Source organism: Empidonax traillii, unplaced genomic scaffold (genome assembly GCF_003031625.1).
Source record: "Empidonax traillii isolate 1590-97213 ecotype Southwest subspecies unplaced genomic scaffold, ASM303162v1 scaffold1704:size71334, whole genome shotgun sequence".
NCBI lineage: Eukaryota > Metazoa > Chordata > Aves > Passeriformes > Tyrannidae > Empidonax > Empidonax traillii.
Window position 1 is genome coordinate 45,720 of NW_020956897.1, and position 12,872 is coordinate 58,591.

Genomic DNA, 12,872 nt, shown 5'->3' on the forward strand with positions numbered 1-12,872 from the left:
AAAAGTGTGTCTGAGCCAGATTCAGGCACAGGTAACAGCTGGGTTCTGTGCTGTTTCCTGCCTTAGCCTTTCTCATGGCTTGTCTTGCCCTGCAGGAGAGGACCCAGAGACGCGGCGGTTACGGACTGTGAAGAACATCGCTGACCTTCGGCAGAACCTGGAGGAAACCATGTCCAGCTTGAGGGGAACCCAGGTCACTCACAGGTAACGGGACACCTGTCCACGAGAAAACAGAAATCACTGGGCTCTCTCTTTCCACCTCTTAGACCTGGCTGGGTTGCATCCTTGAAAAATGATCAACACTGACAGTGGAAGATGCTGGTCTTGTAATTATTGTCTGTAGTGCACTGGTTCTGCATATTGTCCACTGGTTGCTGAGATGTCTGATGAGTAATTGATGGGGTGCACTGTGTACAGAGTAAGAGGCGGAGAATAATCAGTTCTTGTTAAATGTGTGAGGTGATGTTTGAATATAAGTAAAATGTCTCTTCATCTTACTATTGAATAGCTGAAGTGCATTACACCCCCCCCACCTCCCCTGTGTAATATTTTGTTAAAATAAGCAGGTGAACTGTGCTTGACCCACTTTATCAAGTGGATACCTTGAATTCCTGACCAGTCTTTGGTCAAACAAATTTTTGTGATTTTGCTAGTCATCCGTGTATTTAACTGCTTCTATTTTGTGAAGCAGCATTTGGAAATCTTCAGCAATATTTAAAATATGCTGTAAATAAACAATGACTGCTATTGCATTTAAACATTCCGTGACTTAGACCTTTTCAGTGTTGAACAGGAGGTTTGGGAGAATAAGCTGTTTGGCCCCTAATGAGTTCTGGGCCTTATGGACTCCAGACCTAAATGAGTTCACTGGGGGCACGCTTTGTTTTTTGGCTTTATGTCTAAAACTGAGGCAGAGCTTGCAAAGATAAACTCCCAGTGCTGTTTTTCTTTTCAAATTTCAATTAATGCGTCAACTTGTTATGACTTAATTACTGTAACCAGAGGATACGTGGGTTTCTGCAGCATTATATTGTGAATGGTACAGTGCTGTTTATTTTAACAAATATCCACAATAATAAAAAAAAAAAAGGGACACAGTTGAGCAGGAAAGGAAAAGAGGAGTTCATGTGGGCAAGAGAAGTTGCAGCTGTGGATTAGCTGCAAGGAAGCTGTGAGTATTCAGGGTGAAGTCTTGCAATGTATACACATCACCTGAGGTGTCATGGTGGAGCAGTCCCATTTTTAGGGTTCCATGTAGAAATAATACCAATATTCTTAAAAATATACCCCAGTCATGCATATATGTAAGTAATTAAATATTTTTCCTGGGTTTACTCCCATGTTTGGGTTTGAGCAACTTCAAAACTATTGCTAGTTCATTCATTGGTTTGGTGATATATAAAATACATTTTGAAAGAGACTTTTTTTCTCCTTTCTTTTTACTTTTTTTCATTTAGGCCTCTCCTTAGTGTAGAAATAGCTTCCGTCTCAGTGCTGGACACATCTCCAGAATATTAGGACTTTAATAAATGCAGACCAAAAAAAAAAGAAAATGTATCAGAAAAGTAGTACTTCAGCTAGTTTTTCTTTAGCCATCTTATTGTCCCACTCCCTTGCCTAGAGCAGCAAACCCATGGCATAATGGAGTTGTATATGACTGAAGATGAAAAAGTTATGCTTTGATACTGTGGATAATCCATTAAAAAGTTCCTGCATCGTTGAGCACCTGAGGTCTGAGTGCCTGGAGGAATGGACCTCACTCCCACTCTGACAGAGCTTTGCAGCAGGTGAATTCTGTCAGTGCTGTTCCTCGCAACCTGCAACTTGGCGAGCGTTCAGGCCGTAGGTCTTGCAGCCCCCTGAAACCTCAGCAGCCGCATTTAATCCTGCACATCTCTTTTTTTTTTTTTTTTTTTGTTTTGTTTCGTTGTTTCTCTCCCCTCAAGCACGCTGGAGACCACGTTCGACACCAACGTCACCACCGAGATCAGCGGCCGCAGCATCCTCAGCCTGACGGGGCGCCCGACCCCGCTGTCCTGGAGGCTGGGGCAGTCCAGCCCTCGCCTGCAGGCGGGCGACGCCCCGTCCATGGGGAACGGGTACCCGCCCCGGGGCAACGCCAGCCGCTTCACCAGCGCCGAGCCCGGGCGCTACGTGTACTCGGCCCCCCTGCGCCGGCAGCTGGCGTCGCGCGGCAGCGGCGTCTGCCACGTGGACATCTCGGACAAGGGCGGCGACGAGATGGACCTGGAGGGCATCGCCATGGACGCCACCGGCTACATGAGCGACGGGGACGTGCTGGGCAAGAACATCAGAGCTGACGACATCACCAGCGGGTAAGCTGACGGCTTCGTGTCGTTCTTCTGGTGTTTTTTTTTTTTTTTAGTGGTGCCGCGTTTCGTTTCCGCGATTATCGCGAGGGGGAATTTGAACCGACACCGAACGTGTTCGAGTAGTTTCAATAAGTGTTTGGAGGGACAGCCCGGTGTCACAGATAATTCAGTCAGTGGGATTTAAAACGCACGATTCAAGTTTTAAGCGCGTGTTAAGAAAACATTCCTGCGTATAAACATATCCTTGCACGTGATAAAAAGTTTGCCTGAGTCGAGGTTCGCTGTAGTTAGGTCAAGCACGTGCTGCTACACTCATTTGTGCCCACGAGATGGAGAGAGTGAGGCATTTTTTTGTATTTCACTGAACTCTTTTGCTGTCTGAACTGTAAGGGGACAGTTCACTGGAAGGACATGAGTTGGCATCTCTGGGTTAGGTAGAATAGGTGTACACGCTAAATAAAGTTTAAAGAACAAGTTAGTGGGCAGAACTATGAGAGGATAGACAATTATTAACAAGGTTTTACGTGGACATTTTATCTCTGCCTTGAATGGAAAAAGCATTTGTTCTTTTGCTCTGAAGTCAGTATTCAATTCAGCATGTCTGTTCTCGGTTTCCACCATAATGTAGAGTCATTTTCTCTTAGCTCAACTGCATCAGCCTTTTCCCCTGTCTGGCCATCTTACGTCCTTTGCTTCTTTGTAGTTTTGTTATATGTGACATTTCTTGTGGCATCGGCTTCTTTGGAAGATTTAGTGTCTCTTAGTGGAATAGAAAGCTGGAATCCAGCTCCTGCTGCTGCGCCACTGATTTAACCAGTTCAGTGACACCGTCTGGAAACCTCCATTCATTCTGTCCATTGTGAATACTTGGATATTTTCACACTTTCCAAAAACTCAGACACTTTATTTTTAATTCTTTGTTAGGGAAGCGTATAGTGAAGAAACTGATGCAAAAAACCAGCATGAAATTCTGTTTTGGATAAAGCACCAGTAGCTGTAACTGCATTAATAATGCATCATATCCCTAAAGCACCTTGTTTTTCCCAAATAAATCAACTTACACTTGAGTTTATCATAGTAAGTTACTGCTTTTTCATTAGACTATGAATTTTATTCAAACTTGTGGCTGCAGTTTTGGTCTGGAAGTGAGGAAAATAAATTCTGAGTAGCACCGTGGCTTCTATAAAACACCTTGAGCAGGAGTTGAGAAGTATCTCTGGCAGTTCAGGCTTCTGCTGCTCATATCCCAGAGGAGCTCCAGTCCTTGCAGATCTTTACTTAGTGTATTAGGTTCAGATTCCAGGTTGAGGAAAAGGGAGGAAAAAGAAAGCTGTTGAATTTATGAAAGGTATCACCAGAGAAATCTGTGCCCTCACTCATCTCTGTGTATCATTTCCTTTTCTTTCTGTGTCAGTCTGGTCATCCAGCAGGGTAAAAGATGGTAAAAGGATTCAGATCCATAGTCTGAAAGTAAAAGCGTGGTCTTTAGATTCTGGGTCTAAGGGACTAATAGTGCAATAAAATTATTTTGCCAGTTGGTACTTCTGTTATATTCTAAGAATAATGCCAACAATGATGAATCTTGCAGAAAGACTCATATCCCCACCTCACTCCTAGCCTTGAGTGTTAGGACATCTTTGACTGACTCTTTTTTCCCCAGTGGTTTTTAGAGGGAGATAACTTTTCACTTTTTTACTCATATAACTAGCCACAGATTGATTAATGAGATCTCAATTTAAAGTTCTTCAGACAAGCAGTCCACATTTTTTTACCTTTAGCTACAAAAACCTGTTTTGCTAAAAAATATGAGTTGGTTTATCGGTTTATACAGCACTGTTGGAGTCATTGACTACGTCCCAAGGGCAGAATTGGTACTGTACGTCAATTGTTGGAAAGATCCAGCTCCATTTCCAGGTTGTGGGCAGGGTTTGGAGGTGAGCAGTTTGGGAGTCCTCTCCTTGCTGCACTGGTGGGCACTTGGAGGAAGCATTGCTAGAAGTTTATGGAGAGTAATTGTGTGTGTGGATTCCCAGGGAAGGGAATATTGCAATAACAGCATTGGTTATAATCCCAATATTAATGGGGAGAGAGAGAAAAAAAAAAGAGTGAAAAAAATGAGTGTCAGTGAGACACCTAATGACACTGGGCTACCATCTCCAGTGTGAAAAAATGTTTGGTAGCCTGTTCCGTAAATTATCTTCCCCAATGTCAGTTAAATCCAAATAGTAAAAAAAAAAAATAGGATAGCATTGTGTTTTTGTGGGGCAGGGATAATAAACTGCTTAGAAATCAGAGAGGTTGATTGTAAAGAAAGCATCCGTGTGACTTGCTGCAGAACAAATCACCAAGATCAGTGTTAGGGCAAACAGGCTCAGTATTTCCAGAAGCTGAGTTACAGTATGTGGAGAGCAGCACAAGAGGGTATTTAGAGCATGAATAGCTCTTTATTAGCTGGTATGTGTTTCACTTTGTCATTTTTCAGAATTGCTACAATCCTGCAGTCTGAAAACCTTGGATCTGTGTTTTCATTGGCAAACCGATAGGGAAGGAAGCCAAAATATTTGTTACAGCCAAAATAAATCCAATAGCCAAGGAAAACTATTTTAGCCCTGTGATCCTGACGCTTTCTCTGAAATGTACTGGGTCATGGGAAGTTTCGTTTGGCCTCCTCGAGTGAATCGGCTCAAGCAGAGCTCTGGCAGGCACCAGGATTGCTTTCTTAGGCTTGGGAGGAGTATCTTTGCCAAATGGACAGAAAACAGCTCTTAAACTGAGGAAGTCTCCAGGGGGTGGATCAAAGGTAAGAAGTTGCCTTATGGCGGGAGCTAAAACATAACCTGATGCTGAAGCAAGAGGACTAAGACCTGTGTGAGCTGGGGAGTGAGCCCCCAGCCCCCTCCCCTTGGTGGCTGGCAGAGCTCAAGGCTCAGAGCCTCATCAGAAAGTGGCATCTCAGAGCCCAGAACAGATCTGTGCCAGGTGGGGATTTTAATTCTCTTGGGTTTTTTGGGTTTGTTCAGAAGGTTTTGTCCAGTTCAGTCTCCCTTTAGCTACTAACATACTCATTCCTACCTTTGTCTCTCCCCCACTCCAGTTCTCTCTATTGAGATGTAGAGCTGATTTTGGTTTTATCTATCTTTAGAAAGCAGCAACAGGGCTGTTGGTCAAAAAAAAAAAAAAACAAAAAACTTTTAGAATTATTTGCCTTCAATTTAATTAATGCTCTGTCCCTGTTTTCATTACCTTAGTGTGCAGCTTTCTCTGCAGAAAGTGCTGGTCACCTGTTTTCTCAGGAAATGGCTTTGATTCTGCAAACACACCTTTGTCAAAATCATTTTTTGGCAGAAGAGTGGCTGTTCCAGCTGTATTCCAACAGAATGCAGGTTTGATGGTTTGTCAGCTCAGTCACTTGAGAGCCTGCACCTCGAGGCAGGGCAGTGAGCAGCCTGGGCTGTGGGTCCATGCCAGGCTGGGCTTTGAGGCATGCCCAGCTCACTCTTTGGAGTGTCTCTCATTAAGAAATGTTGCCTAGTGACTCTCAAACCTCACTTGGCCAGCCTGGCAGTGAACTGCTCCCTCAGCTTTCAGATAAGGACAGAAGGGCACAGCCTGCATACGATGTTCAGGGCCACTGTGTTAAAATTCTCCTTGCAGTGACCTCTCCTTGCAGTGGCTGTTACTGGGGTGGGGTGGGGGGGAAACACATAAATAAAACATGCTGTTTTATTAACCTCCCCAGTTTATGATGATTTGGGGCTGATACATTCCCATTACAGCTCTCAACTTCCACAACCTCTTTAATGTGTTTGTGTGCAAAATGCTCTTGGGATTAAGATTCCTTCTTGTTTATTCAAACCTTTATGCTCCCTGGGGGTTTTTCTATACAAGCACTGCAAGCAGTTGAATTTGGAACATGGATAAAGGATGCTAAAAGGGAGAACAGGCCACTCTGGACTGGGGAACCGGGCTTTGGCCCTTCTTCTGCTCAGGTCTATCAAACCCACGCAGAAGCACTTAATGGATCAAAACCATCACTGAAATAGAGTTCTGAAGTAAGCTTAAGTTTAGGAGTTATATCTGTCATGAGGCAAAGCAAAGCTTGAAATTGAGGGCTGATTTTGTTGGGTGTTGAAAGTATTTGACATTTATAGGATTCTTAGTTTGTGCTGTATGTCAGCCAGGCAGTGATGTATCTTTTTCAGATGTCAGGGCCATACGTGGCATAACAGACCTTCCCTTGGGCTGAGGGTTCAGAGAAAGAGAAGGAGGGCTGTGCATTTTGCTGTAATGAGTGGTAACAGTAGGTAAGATAAACCCTTCCCTTCTAAGCTTCCTGCAGCAGGAATGGTTGCTGCTCCAGGTAACACGGGGCTGGCTGGAAATCAGGAGTGGCTGAGCTAATCCTGGGCTGAGTGAGAACGTGTGTGCCCTGTGCATTGATTCAGTGTCTGTGTATAGTCTTTTCTGACCTATTTCTTGCCGTGGTTATCACTGTATTTTTTTCTGTACATTTTGAGTTACAGTGGATTAGTCCTTTACTGGGCATTGCTCCTTAAATGGTATGATTTTAGTGATAAGTTTTCATCTAAATACAGCAGATGGGTAAAACTGCATTCCTTATATGGCTCTAACAATTCAACATGACTAAGACTCGTTAGGAAGTTTATTTTATTTTTCTTCTGTCTTTGAGCAGAGTGTTTATTTGAACTGCCTTTTGTCTTGTTAGGCCTGACTTCTTTTACATTTTGATCTTTTCAACATTGCAGAATAGTATCTATATATGGTAAATTGATAATTAACACAAATAATTAAGGGGTCAGGCAAGCAAAATCAAAAGTTTGACTTTTATGATAAGGTGTAAGGAAACCTTGACTTCAGACTTTGTAGTAAACCAGATTGAAAGCGAGTTTGGATTTAAAGTCATAGACATCTGGGTGCTGTAAGAATAACAAGAAAAAACTATGGCACTGTTATTCCAAGAACTGCACTTATACTTCTGTACTGGAGACATGAATAACAGTTACCAAAATGCCATTTAATTACAGTTATCCCACTCTGAGCTGCTTTCTGTAATAAACACCTCAGCAGTGTTTGAACTGCTGCATCACTGACAACAGATTGCTGTAATTTCAGTGAAAGGACAGTTTCTAAAGTTCAAAATATAGTCCCAGTCTGGGGCTAACCAGTAGAGGGGGATGCAATCACGCTGTGTCAATATGGATCATCTGCAGGAATTGGGAATCCAGAGTCGCTGTGGAGTTACAGTTCCTCTGCTGCTGGCACTGCTGAGAACCTCTGGAGAAGCAGCACTTCCTCCATACTCCTCTTTGGTCACAGGCCATTCCTCTCCTGAACAAAATTAAAGAGGGTAATGAAACTTATTCCACTGCTTACTTCTGTGATTTTCATTGAAATAGATTCTGAGGAAGGATTTAGGCATTTAAATCAAAGTTGGCACGTGCAAAGCCCCACTGAACAATTCTTGTGAGCCTTCCCCTGGCTTCAGGCTATCAGCCAGTGGGGAGGATGTTCTAACAGAGAGTGGCCAGGCAAGAATAGGGACTGGAAAGACTTCTGGGAGATATAAAGGTGGGGAAAGGCCATGTGGCCTAATGCCAAGGTTATGATGGAAAATGCACACCAGATTCATGTTAAAGTGAGAAATTTGGAGTTGTCATCATCCTGCCATTAGGCTAGCATTTCTTTTTATGTCATATTTAGGGCACGTTCCTTGCTGCAGTAACGGGATCGCTCTGATCCCGTTGATCGTATTTCAGACACAGCGGTGGAGAATTTTCTGCTGCTGGATTTTAGCGACTGGCAAGGTCAGAGTTTTGTTCTTTGATACTCAAAGCTTGCTGAGCCTCTTGATCTTGTTTAACTGACTGTAACGACGAGACAGATGAAGCCTAATGAAAAAATGAAACATTAAAAAGAAAACATTAAGGATAACAGTGTTACTGTCTGTAGGAGAACACTGCTGCACGTCACAGCGGATGTTGATACGTGGTAGAATCCAAGGGCTGTAATTCCTACAAGCTTTTTGTTTCTTAAAGCTTCCAGCACTTGGGGTTGCTGGGCAAGTCTTCTGCCAGGAGATACCTGGGCAGCTATTTCCAAACCAACCTGGAAACCAAAGCACCAAGAGGTGCTGCTCCTTCTCTTCCTAATACCCAAGAGAAGAATGCCTGTCCCTTGGCTATCTATTTTCAAACTTGGAAGATTCACATTCAGACACAAAGGAGCGAAGTGAATATATATGAAGTGGTAGACTTGTCAGACCATAAACGTAAGTGTGCTGCTGGCTGGCTGTATCCATGGGGAAGTAGGGAGTGCAGGCAGAAGTCAAGTGATTCAGACCACTGGATTTTACCGATCCCTGGCATAACCCATTCCTGCTTCCTCAGCGTGCCTTTCAGGAAAGGGAAATAAATCAATTCAGCATCAGAAATACCCTAAAAATATTGCACTTGGAAGGGCTTGTTATGGCATTCAGAATTTCAGAGGCACAGAAAGAGTGTGTTTGGCTAAAGAAAAGAGGAGTTTAAAGGTCCAGGTTGTCCAAAGCAAATTACTTTAGGCCTGTAATGCAGGGCAGGGAGCCACTTTCTTACAGGAAAAAAAATTGTCACCTAGAAAGTGGGCTGTAAGTCTCAGTTGTTATGTTAGAAGTGCATAATACTTCTCTTGTTTAACCTGACTCTTTTCATATCGACAGGAGTTTGGTTATTTTCTTTTCCTTGCTGATGAAGAGTGAAACTATAGCGATGAATATTTAAACATTGATTCCTGGAAAGATTAGAAACTCCTTTTAACCAATGTCATCACTGTGTCACTGTCCATTCATTAAATATTATTACATTCAACTTCATTAAAGGCAGTCATTCCCCACTGGCCTTTGGTACCATTCTTAAAGCATGTGTGAGATTGAATTTTTTGTGGAGTTTACCCATCTGTATGAAAGTTGGAGTCTGGATATGACACTCTTCCCCAGATCATATGTTTAAACTTTTTCTTATTTTGGGACAGATGAAAAAATACTTCCAAGCCCTGGAGTTTTTTTGCACTGAGTGAGCTGGCAGAGTTTTTAGGAGTCATGAAGTTAGCAAGGCATCTAGTGCAAGTTTATGATTTTTTTTTTAAGAAGAAAAGTCAAATAAATTACCCCTAATTGATAACTGGCCTAATACAATTGTTTGAACTGTGGTGGGTCATTGTAGAGGATATTCTTGTGTTCCATATTGTGTGGGTGTGATAGGACAATAAATTCAGGTAACATTGAGTACTGTTACAATTATATCCAGGATAATATTTCCTAGTTTTATCCCTCCCCAAGTCAAACGTTGTAAGGTTGTCTTAAGAAAAATATGCCTTCCTTATATTCTCATTTCTCATAAAGCAAATATCTACAGCAGTAGTAATGTATTCATAAAGGCAAGACAGTTTCTTAGAGCCAAGACAGTTTTAAGTTTGAAGGGATGGAGAGGAAGAAAAAGAAAGCAATGGTTGGAGTTTTGTGGCACTGGTAACTTTTAATCTCCTCTGTACTAACAAATGGATAGTAGAGAACTTTTTTTTTTTTAATTTATTTTAAAGTATATTCATTGTAAATGTGCTTTTCTCCCCAAACTTTAGAAGTAGTACCTTTCCTTCTTCCTTCACCTCACTGTTGCGTGCAGGACTGAGAAGGCGTCATTGGTTTTGGCTTCTTTCAGAATTAAACATTTGTGGGTAGAGGATATTGCGTGAAATAAAAATAAGATATAAAGCTTTCAAACTGTGATTACACAAGCCTGTTTCCAAATACAAAGATGTACCTTTGTGTTGTTCTGGCATGTAAGAAACTCGTCCTAGTGGTGTGGGGGCTGAAAGTCATCATTTATGTCTGTGCTTTTTCCCGTGGTCTTGGTTAGAAAAACTGTTATGGCCAAAGACATCCAACTTCCACTGACTTAATGTAAGATTCATCAGTGCTTGAAAGCAATAAAAACCTGACTCTTTAGTTTTCAGTTTGATGCACCTGCAGAATTATTCTCATCTTTGAGCTTGCTGAGCTTCTGTGTAAGAACATGAAATATGCTGATGCTGGTGAAAATGCATTGATTTCGGCATGGCTAACTCTTGGAAGTAACGTATTTATTTTTCACATATTCCGAGTAATAGGTAGGGAAAACAGTGTATTTTGGCTGTAGTAGATCTCTTTTGTTAAAGGGCTAATCATATGCCAGAAATCTGACAGCAGAGCTAAAAGGCTTCATTTTCCAATACGTGTGCAATGGGTATCTCACACAGAAATGTGTTTCATGTGCAGACAAGCAGCTGCACTAAAGCAATTAGTGTGTGTACATTGGATGCTTTTGCAAAATGCTGTTTGCATGTTGGTATAACAGTGTGGTCCTAAGCTCTGCTTCTCTCTTATTTCCCTTTATTTTAGTAGCTTAGGGGAAAAAAAAAAATATTCTTCCACGATAAAATATTTATAAACTGTCAAACAGAAGTTAGAATGCCAGACCTAAGGCGAATTCCACTTGTTTACAGGGCAACTGTAAACATGCTTTTCACAGTCTTTGTTTACGAGTTTGGAGAGTCAGTCCCCACAGATTTGCTGAATGGAGAATACTCTTGTGTCTGCTCTGACTGGCTGAGCAACAAACTCTTCGTTAAACTCCACAGAGACTCCTGGGATGGCTCTGTGCAGATTTATTTATACATGTAAGTGAAATGCTACCCAGCAGACTGGGCAAGGCTTCCCGACTCTTCACCATCCCACTTTTATAAAGGTGCTGGCTGCAGCTCAGAGCATCTCTCCTTCCTTGCTGTGGATAAGGGTGTCTCCCTGTCAGGGAGAAAGCTCTGTGCTGTTTTTTAAGCAAGAGGGAAGGTGTCCTGAGTGTCTGGATATTATTCTGTGGGCTGCTGTGGATTTGCTGAGTGGCTGAAGGATGGAGAAGACACAACCCCGTCAGCTCTGAACTCGCTGAGGTACGTTAGGTGTCCAGCAGTATGCTGGAAACAGCGACCATAGTGCTGGGCCTGTTGGAGTTATTTCAGCCTCAGGTGTGTGAAAATCCTAATGGTCTGTTCACTCAGCTGTCAGTGCTGCTCATGGAGATCTGCGTGGGCTGATGAACTGGTGGTGGTAGCACAGAGCCCACTCCATGCCAATGTCTTTAGAGGTGAAATGGGACTTGCCTTTCCAGTTTAAAGCTCTTGCATGTATCTGTAGTCAGAATACTTAAAGAAATGAAGCCTAAACCAAGAGAAAAATCCTCCTGTTTTATCTTGACACCTGTTGACCTACTACTCTCGTAAAATGCCACGAAGTATTTTAAGACGTCATTGAAACATTGGTGTAGGGCATCTGGTTGAGAAGTTATTCAAGAAGGCAAGACTGGAGTAACGTCTTAATTTCCCTGTTAATATGTTAAAATATATTATTCACTAACTATATCACAAGGTTGAAAAAAACTTTTCAGTCATGCTGCAACTTTGATTTCTATAAATCGTGGGATACTTAATGTTCATGGATCACTGACCAAATCCAGGGGTGAATTCAATGTGATTTTTGTAGCTGGTTTGTGAAGGTTTGAGATTTCAATTGTGTTGTTTTAGCCCGTGCAGAAAAATCCAGGATGGCATAAACCATGTCTTTTTTTGGGCAGGAAGGGATCATTAATGGTAGCATTCACAATATTAAATTACTTCCATGTAGGCATCCTTAATGAAAGTGAAGTGTCTTCTTCCTTTATCACATTTATGTTGAAATTCAATTCTTAGTGATGAGAGAGAGTGTAATGGAGAGCGATGAGAGGCAAAAATCATCTCTGATCTGATGAAGAATAAAGTTTTCCTTGCTTCCAATTCCAAGTCCTATCCTTGGTTTAAAAGCGGGGGGAAAGCGCAACCCGCAGTTAAAGACACGCAGAAAACGGGGGCCGCAATGAAATGTCACATTTGGATGGTTTTACTGAGCCTGACTTTTTGTTTTGCTGTGCCCAAGGTACATGACTGATGGAGGTCTGGGCCTCTACACCAGGAGGCTGAACCGGCTTCCCGATGGAATGGCTGCGGTGCGGGAGACGCTGCAGCGGAACACGTCCCTGGGGCTCGGGGATGCTGACAGGTAAGGCCTCAGCCGTGGTGCAATTCCCACTGTGTCCACCGCACCGTGGACCTCTTGAGAGAGATTAAATGGCTTTGGGGATTCAGAGGCTGAGCCTGGGGATGTATGTTTCTCCATTTTTTTTTTTTTGTGTTATGTGTTCGCAGAGGTGCCGGGATAAATGCTGATTTTATGTCTTCTGATTGCCTTGCTGAAATCTCCTCTGGGTTTTTGCGGACAGGATGTAGCACAAGGAAACGTAAAGCTTCTATTTTAGTAGTGTTTGAAGTACAAAAGACCTAATCCTGTCCTGATTTCCACTGATTCTTCCAAGTCCAGTGATTCAGTGTGAACAGCTAAGGCCAAAGATCAAGAATTAGGGGACTGAAAATCCGTAATTTATGGGAGCGCAATTAGAAAAGAACCCAGGGAGATGG

At 42.5% G+C, this 12,872-nt stretch overlaps 1 protein-coding gene across 1 annotated transcript in view; it reads left to right on the plus strand.

Moving 5' to 3' along the window:
• The window catches only part of LOC114070828 (neuron navigator 2-like), a gene marked incomplete at both ends in the record, with an annotated part of 46,098 nt that extends 33,642 nt beyond the window's left edge, over positions 1-12,456 (plus strand). The window contains 3 exons of the mRNA XM_027908419.1: positions 96-204; positions 1,947-2,336; positions 12,334-12,456. Coding sequence (XP_027764220.1) covers positions 96-204; positions 1,947-2,336; positions 12,334-12,456 — 622 coding nt within the window. The remainder of the gene's footprint in view (positions 1-95; positions 205-1,946; positions 2,337-12,333) is intronic.
• Between the last annotated feature and the right edge of the window lie 416 nt (positions 12,457-12,872).